An 8,956-nucleotide genomic window follows, 5' to 3' on the forward strand; every position below is an offset into this window, starting at 1 on the left:
CGGAGGAGGAAGGCGGAGCGAGGAGGGGGAGGTGACGGCGGCGGCGAGCGGCGGGGGACGAAGGAGGTGAGGCGGGGAGGAGGAAGGAGGGGGAGGTGACGGCGGCAGAGGGAGGAGGGGGGATTACCGAGTCCAGGGAGGAGGGGAGGTGACGACGACAGATGGAGGAGGGGTAGGCGACGGCGGCGGCGAGCGGCGGGGGACTGAGATGGAGCGAAGTGTGAGGAAGAGAGAGGGGAGCGCATGTACAGGGTGGATAAGGTGGGCATAGCAGCAGTGCGGGTTGGTGCCGAGCGCTAGAGCTAAGTAGACTAGCAACAACCCTGGTTTAGGACGTGTGCTACTACTATACCTAGCCTGTCGGGAATGGTGTGGCAGGTATAGTAGTAGCACGTTTTATAGGAGACACGCTACTGCTATGAGTTTAGTAGTAGCATTTGTTTTGTACACGCGCTACTGCTAAGTAGCAGCAACGCGTCCTTCTAGAAAGCGCTACTGGTAAGGTTTTGTGTATATGATTTTCCCTAGTAGTGCATGCTAATCGAGGTTGGAGCCTCCCCGTCTTATGGTTTTACCTGGACAGCGTAGTCTGGGTGAATCTGGGCTTCGCGGAGCTAAAGTGGGTGTGTGCTGATTCTGAGTGTCCGCTTCTAAAATGTCGTACGCGGGATTAGTCATATTGACTATTGAAAACCGTGGACTATGGGTAAAGAGTACACCCTCTGTAGAGTCAAAACTATTCGAGTAGCCGGGTCCCCGGTCAAGGACGTTGTTTGACGAGTCAAGTGTCGGACTTTGGAGTATAAACAGTGATAATAATAATGGATGTGGTGAATCATATGATGATGCGGTGGATGATCATGTTATGGTTATTACTCTGGATTAACCCCTATGATTACGTTGTTGGATATCCCTGGGACGGTTCTACCTCCTAGATATTCAATATTTATTATTGTTTCATATAAGCCCTTTATGTGGTGTCGCTGAGACGCCCGACTGTGGCATGTTTATTATTTCATATAAGCCCTTTATGTGGTGTTGCTGGGACGCCCGACTGTGGCATGTTTATTGTTTCATATAAGCCCTCTATGTGGTGTCGCTCAGACGCCCGACTGTGGCACGCATATTATTACTTATTCAGCATTATCATCCTTGCTTGTTTATAAATCATTGGTAGAAACATGTTATATCTTCATGCATCCATGAATTAAACTATAATGGCAAGATATTATTGTTAGTGAAATTTGCATGCATCTCACCTGCTTAATGTGTTTGTTTTCTTGATGTTTGCGAGTACGTTCAAAGTACTCACTGGCTTGTCCCTCGCTATTGTCTTGGCCAGATTGCGTTTGGAGAGGAGCATGATGCCGTCAACTCTGGAACCTAGGAGTTGAGGATAGCAGCCTTGTGAGATAGGAATTTATCCAGGTCAGTTGTTCGTGTGAGAATGGAGTCCCATGGGCACTGGAGATTCCTCGAGTCGCTTCCGCCGTCAACCTCAAACTTTTATTCAACCCAGTAGACCTTCGTGGTCTTGTAACCCAGATTTTATGATTTTGCTTGGATATTCTGTATCAAGTAAGTGTCTATCAGCTAACAGAAATCCTGGGGCTGGTATACACAGAGACATGTTTTCTGGAAATTATTTTTTGAAAAACACGTCGCTACATCCACGTCAGGGGACGCGCGGCGGCGGGCAGTGTGAATCTCAAATCGGGGACGGGCGGGCACACGAGGGAGCGCGCGGTCGGGGCGGGCAGAGCATGGCTCCTCTACTCCATGCGTGTCCCGAAACGGGAGGCGCCATGACGAGGCGAGGGCAAGGCGGGCCGCGCTGAGGCGAGCCGGGGAGCCAGTGCGAGGCACGCCGTGGCCGGAGACGGACTCGCGGGACGGGTGGAAAAGGGAAAAAATGGGCTATAATGGGATACATTTTTATTTACGGGGTCTGCTCTGTCCGAAGGAATTTCACACCATAAAAACGGTTTACACTGTTCCTTATACGGGTTTTTAAGGGTCGAATTTTACGGGGTCTGCTAGAGATGCTCTAAGAGCATCTACAACCCGACTTGGCAAATTTGTCTTTTCAAACATTCATGAACACGTCCTCGTGTATATTGACCGGTCACGTTTTAAATAGTGCATTTTATGATTGGACATCTCAAATTAAAAACCTCAAATCTATATTATTATATGAACATAAACTTAATACAAATGAAGCCCGTCTAGCTCCGTCGTGTCCATGTACGTCGGTCGACTGCGCCCCTCATATTGTCGGTCTAGTCGCCGGCGAGGTAGAGTGGGACATGGGACACCAGTCGGCTCACGGGAGTCAAGCTCCCGCTGTTCTACACTTCATCATTGGAGCCCGTAACCCGGCTGGTCCGGTGGACGTGAGGTCGATGCTGGATCATTCCTAGGAGGAGACGATGTCCACCACGACGCGGTTGCGGCTTCCGCACCCGTGCATTATATGGGGCGTCGGAGAGCGTGACTCCACCTCTCCAACGTCCACCGCCGCGAGGGCCTCCGTCGCCTCCCACGTCTGTTGCCTCGCACGGCGCACCATGTTAGCGTCCGAGGACACCCATGGTCGTCTTCGACGCACCAACGGAGGGGTTGCACGTCCACCACAGCGTTCGGCCGCCAGACGGACCGCAACACCTTCAGTGAGGCAGGACGCCGGATCCAAGCACCAGTTGTGCCGAGACAATGGTTTCCCCATGTTGCAAGTTAGATTGCTGTCGAAGGGCGGCCGCCTCCCGGGAGTGGCGGAAAGCAAGCCAGACAGCCATCTCCTCCTCGGGGCCTCATGTCCCACGGATGTGGAGGTGAAGGGCTCGAATCCGCTGCCCGCCATGTCGGAGAAGGCCGGAGATCGTCGGAGGTGAGCTGGGGTAACGGATGAAAATAAAGCGAAGTGGCTAAGGTTTGGTCCGGCAAGCATACGGGGACAAATATATATGGGGTCGGAGTGGGCAAGCACGGGCTAGGCCGATGTGGCGGGCATGCCGGAACTTCCATATCCACCTGGATATAAGGGGTGCTGATCATTTTGGACGTTTGAGACGTTCGGTCTCGTTGAAATTTCATCGGACGTATTCATCAAAAGTTTGGGATAGATACGAGGAGTCCAAATGTAGATGCTCTAAGATGTTAACGAGGATGGGTCGGTTAGGTCCGTCTTTATTAAAAGACCAAATATTGCCTCATTTATATAAGGAAATAAAAATCAAATCTTGGACAAATCAATTTTTTTAGGAAAGTTTTATCTTCGCATGAATACTTTCTATAAATACACCCAACATATTTCTCTTCTCCAAACATAGATATGCGCAAGCAGAGCATCATCGGGGCACCCAAATTCTAGGAGCACCCCCCTTCCGTCCGTCTCACCACCTCGTCGGAATCCGGGAGTCAGTTCTCCACTTCCCTCCGCCTCACTCGCTCGCTCGCTCTCCACCCACATCGCGAACAGCCAACAGACGCCTCCGCCGCCGCCGGCGGCGGCCCGTCTGACGTCTGTGCGAGGTGAATGCCTCGTCCCCTCTTTCTACGGTAGTCGTTCGTCGGGCCGTCCCGCCGCGGAATATGCGGCGGAATCTGAATTTTAGGGTTTGGTTCTTATCTTTTTCGTTTGGGTTGATTAAAATGCCTTTCTTTTTATCTGGATGGATTTGTAGGGGCTTGTGTTCTGATTGATGGTGGGGGTGGAGCCGCCGGCGCCACCCGCGCGGACGCCGATCGGCGCGCGGCTGGTGGCCCGCGGGGTCAGGCCGAGGAGGGTCTCCGCCAAGCGCTCCTGGCCGCCCGGCTGCGGCCGCTTCCGCGCTGCTCCGCCTGCCCCCGAGGCCGGCGACGGCGAGAGGGGCGCCACCAATGGCGTCGTCCAAGGCAGAGTGGATGAGGAGGCCAGCCACGCGGGCGTTTCCTCGGCGGCGGCCCCTCCTCAACCGGATACCGAGGGGTTGGCGGAGGGGACGAAGGAGGTTGGAGATGCGATTGACGCTGGCGTTGTTTCATCTGCAGCGTGCAACGGCGACCTCCCTCACGCCCCGCCTCAGCCGGAGACGATGCCGGAGGAGAGGAAGGAGGGCAGAGACACACACATGGACACCGCCGGTGTTTCCTCCGCGGTGTGCAACGGTGACCTCCAGCACGCCCTGCCTCAGCCGGAGACTGAGTGGATGGTGAAGCTGGGGAAGGAGGGAGGAGAGGCACACATCAACACTGCCGGTGTTCCCTCCGCGGTGTGTGACGGTGATCTTCTGCACGCCCCGCCTCAGTTGGAGACCGAGGGGATGGTGGAGGTGAGTAAGGAGGGTGGAGAGGCACACACGGACACTGCCGGTGTTCCCTCTGTGGCTAGTAAGGACGATCCCCCGAACGCCCCGCTTCAGCCGGATACAAGCCGTGGGGATGCCCGCGGTCAGGCAGAAAGCAGCGCGATCGACGTGATGCCGCTGGCGTTTGCTGCCCCGAAGAGTTTTGATGTTGCTGCTGTCAATGGTTCCGTCGAGAATGGGGGAGATGGGGCCGAGTCATTGCTGATGAAGGGGAACCGAGACCTGGGGAGTGGTCGATTGGTCGGGGAGGAGGATGTGGCTGGCAATGGCATAGTGATGGAGAACAGAGCGGGTAATGGTGAATTGGACAGAGAAGAGGATGGGCATGATACAGTGAGAAAGAAGAGGTGGTTGATGTCTGCTGTAAACCCGCCTCCCAAGAAGAGGGCCATCTCAGCTGTACGCAAATTTCCACCTGGCTGTGGGAGATCTGCTGTTACTGGAACTGGCAGCAGAGTTGAGGAAGGGTTGGTATTGGAAGCCACGCCTACCAGTTTTGCTGCCAGGGGTACCTCTGTAGTGGATGCCTTGACCACGGTTCCAGTTTCAGGTCATGGTGCCTCTCCGGTGGTCATGCGAGATGCTTCTAATGAGGAGGTGCAAGGCAAAAGAACGGAGGTCAAAGGGGTGGGTGATGGTGAGGTGAGAGGCAAATTCGAAGGAAGCTTGCGGGAACGTACTCCTAAGACTTATGCCAGAGGTCGTGTTGTTGATGCAAAGACAAAGGGGAAGCGACCAAAGAGTGTCATGATAAATGATACATTGCTAGATGATGTTGGGGCCTCTGGAGACGGTGCACTGAGAAATAAGAATTCGGGCACTCAGAGAGATGATATGCGCTCAAATAGTAACATGAAGCAGGGTGTTGTGAAGATGAAGAGTAATGACATAGGCGATGACTCTTTGATTAGGTCTTCTAAGGAGCCGGGGTGTGAAAATCATGTTATGGCCGATCAAAGGGAAGAAACCAATGATTTGACCTTCATTAGTGATAGGCTAATCGTACAAGCATTGATGGCTCCGGACAAATGCCCGTGGACAAAAGGAAGGAAGTCTATTGGTAGTGCTTCCAACTCTCTTACTCCTAGGAACAAGTCTCTTCCTCCTAAGAAGCCGAAGAAAAAGGACGCTACTCCAAGGAAAGATTTACCCCCCAAAGTGACACCTTCTACATCGACAATGCACGAGAAAATTGAGCACGGAGATTTCTTGGAAGATGATGACAAATCTATGGCATTACTTGTGCCTGAAAGGAAAGAATTGTGTGTCACGCTCCCTCCTTGTGCTCCTTTTGGGGACCAGAGTGTTGATGCTCGGAGCAAAGTTAGGAAGTTGCTCAAGTTGTTCCAGTTGATATGTCGGAAGCTTATGCAAGCCGAGGAACAACATATACGTAATGTTGGAAGAATTGACCTTGAGGCCGTTGAAGTTCTAAAGAAGTATGATGGATATTCTAAACCCGAGGCTATCGTGGGCGATGTTCCCGGTGTTGTTGTTGGTGATGAATTTCATTTTAGAGTTGAGTTATCGATAGTCGGACTACATCGACTTTATCAAGGAGGCATTGACTCTGCCATTGTGGATGGTACCCGCATTGCAATAAGCATCGTCGCTTCCGGTGGGTATCCCGATGAGTTGTCTAGCTCGGACGAGTTAATATATACCGGCTCCGGAGGTAAGGCCACCGGCAAGAAGGAGGCAGAGGATCAAAAGCTTAAGGGTGGTAATCTTGCCATGAAGAATTGCATCAAAACTAAGACTCCGGTCCGAGTGATTCATGGGTTCAAAGGTCAAAGTAGAAGTGAAGTCGGGCATTCTAAATCCAAGCAAATATCAACATACACTTATGATGGGTTGTATGTGGTGGTGGATTGTTGGCAAGAAGGAGCAAGTGGCTCGATGGTCTTCAAGTACAAGTTAAAAAGGATCCCGGGTCAACCTGAATTAGCTTTACACATAGTCAGGGAGACAAGGATGTCTAAAGTTCGTAAAGGTCTTCGCTGTCCTGATATATCTCTAGAGAAAGAAAGGATTCCCATATGCGTGATCAACACAATTGATGACATGCAGCCAACACCATTTGAGTATATCACCAAAGTCATATATCCACCGTCATATGCAAAAGAACCTCCGCAAGGCTGTGATTGCACTGACGGTTGCTCGGATTCTAGTAGATGTGCTTGTGCAGTGAAGAATGGAGGAGAAATCCCGTTCAATTTTAATGGTGCAATTGTTCACGCAAAACCGCTCATATATGAGTGTGGCCCATCTTGCAGGTATGGTGTTAATTTTTTGTAACTTAACATAACCTAACTAGAGAATAGCCAAGTTTATTTTAATCTGATCTTTAGATTTAAGAATTGAATTTGCAGAACCTGGAAATGTTTCTTGTTGTTACTCATTGGCTAGATGTCGGTCTTAGATGTTCAGTCCGAGATGTCGGTGAAATACGAGAAATGGCTCATAAACCAAACTTTTTTTACTTGAAGTTGGCTCAAAAACCTAACTTGTTCACCAGAATTTGGTATTGGCAGTATTCTTTCGCATTGGACATTTAGGTTAACTTGGAGTCACAAAATTTCATTGAAATTAGTGAGCTAACTAAATGCTGAAAACTGCATGCAGGTGCCCTCCAACATGCCACAATAGGGTGAGCCAGCATGGTACCAAAATTCCGCTGGAAATATTCAAGACTGGGGAGACAGGTTGGGGTGTAAGATCTCTCAGTTCTATCTCTTCAGGCAGTTTCATATGTGAGTATGCAGGTGAGCTATTGCAAGATACAGAAGCTGAAAAGAGAGAGAACGATGAGTACCTGTTTGATATTGGTCATAACTATGATGATGAAGAACTTTGGAAGGGGCTTCCATCGATGATTCCAGGTTTAGAATCTTCTACCTCTGAGACAATAGAGGAGGCTGTGGGCTTCACAATAGATGCTGCGAAGTGCGGTAACGTTGGAAGATTCATCAACCATAGCTGCTCCCCAAACCTGTATGCACAAAATGTCCTCTGGGACCATGATGACAAGAGGATGCCACACATTATGTTTTTTGCTGCCGAGAACATTCCTCCGCTTCAAGAGCTGACTTACCACTACAATTATACAATAGGTCAAGTCCGTGACAAGAATGGTGTGGAGAAGGTGAAAGAGTGCTTGTGTGGTGCGGCTGATTGCTGTCACAGGCTTTACTAAGTTGTTGGTTTTCGGTGATTGGTGATGTTAATGTTCATACTCAATGGAAATCAGTCCTATAATGGCAGTGCTCACTCGCTTTACCCTTCTGGCTACCTTGCACTCGTTGCCGACATGTAGTGTTTATTTTTTGTGCCAGTTGAACTGTTACTTGTTACTGCGTTTTGAAGAACATATAAGCTCCAATTGCTCACCTTTTTTGGTGTTTGGGAGACTTTGAAATAGTATGAAATATCCAGGTACGTTTTACTCTCTTACTTTTTTCGAAATAAAATTGTACTGGCTATGACATGAGGTTTGACTGTTGGTCTTTGTTATGACAAATTCTGCAGAATCAAGCATTTTGGCTTGTTGAAATCTTCACATGGACCTGGAGGATACAAATATGCAATGATTAGCTTGTTTAGAGCTTTGCACTGAACATGTTACTAGTAGGAGTGTAGGACTAAAGATGGTGGCTACAAGTGCCCAGAGTTGCGTCGACTTCCCGTTGCGATTGCTTCTGCACAAGGAATGCCCCGCATCATTTTGCTCAAGTGTGATCGCAAGGCTGTAGCAAGCTGGCGATTGAAGTTGTTGATTCATATCCTTTTTTTTGTCTTTATAAAAATGAATTTTGTGGATCCAATAGATCTTAAAGAGTTGCAGCTCGTCCTGCCTGTAAATTTTCCAGTGTTAGTTTGGACCATTATATAGGCTTGCTGGAGATGTTTTTCAGATGCTACCATGCATCTTCAGGAATTATAGAACATATCTACTGTTTCCACATGTGTTTGTTTTCTTCTATTTGTTCTTTTATAAGCCATGTTGCGAGATGAACATTGCTTTTTCTTTGTACTCCCTCCCTCCCAAATTTATTATCTTGGACTTGTCTAGATATGGATGCATCTAGTCACGTTTTAGTATCTAGATGCATTCATATCTAGGAAAATCTAAGACAAGAATTTTGGGACGGAGGGAGTAGTAGGTAAGAAACGAACCATGCGAAGAACTATGAAAAGGAAAAAATATAGCAATAGTTTTAGTCTTTGTCGCAGTAAGTAAATACTTCGTCCGTTCCTAAATACTCCCTCCGTCCAAAATTACTTGTCCTAAAAATGAATAAAATAGATGTATCTATAACTAAAATAAGTCTAGATACATTCATTTGTAGGACAAGTATTTCCGGACGGAGGGAGTATATGTTTTTCTTAGAGGTTTCATTTGTAGACTACATTCGGATGTATATAGACATATTTTAAAATATAAATTCATTCATTTTGTTTCGTATGTAGTCTTCTAGTGAAATCTTTAAAAAAACTTATACTTCCTCGTCCCAAAATTTTTGTCTTATATTTGTTTAGAAATGGATGTATCTAAATACTAATACATGATGACTAGATACGTTTATATCTAGACAAATCAAAGACAAAAG

General features: G+C 48.4%; 1 protein-coding gene across 1 annotated transcript; it reads left to right on the forward strand.

Annotated features, from left to right (window-relative positions):
* The first annotated feature begins 3,701 nt into the window (after positions 1-3,701).
* Positions 3,702-8,308, forward strand: LOC123395002 (histone-lysine N-methyltransferase, H3 lysine-9 specific SUVH1-like). The gene is made up of 3 exons (XM_045089909.1): positions 3,702-6,622; positions 6,972-7,781; positions 7,875-8,308. Exons 1-2 carry the CDS (start codon positions 3,702-3,704, stop codon positions 7,540-7,542), a joined length of 3,492 nt encoding a protein of 1,163 aa, XP_044945844.1. The 3' UTR covers positions 7,543-7,781; positions 7,875-8,308.
* The last annotated feature ends 648 nt before the right edge of the window (positions 8,309-8,956 follow it).

Source organism: Hordeum vulgare, chromosome 5H (genome assembly GCF_904849725.1).
Source record: "Hordeum vulgare subsp. vulgare chromosome 5H, MorexV3_pseudomolecules_assembly, whole genome shotgun sequence".
In the NCBI taxonomy this organism is placed as follows: domain Eukaryota; kingdom Viridiplantae; phylum Streptophyta; class Magnoliopsida; order Poales; family Poaceae; genus Hordeum; species Hordeum vulgare.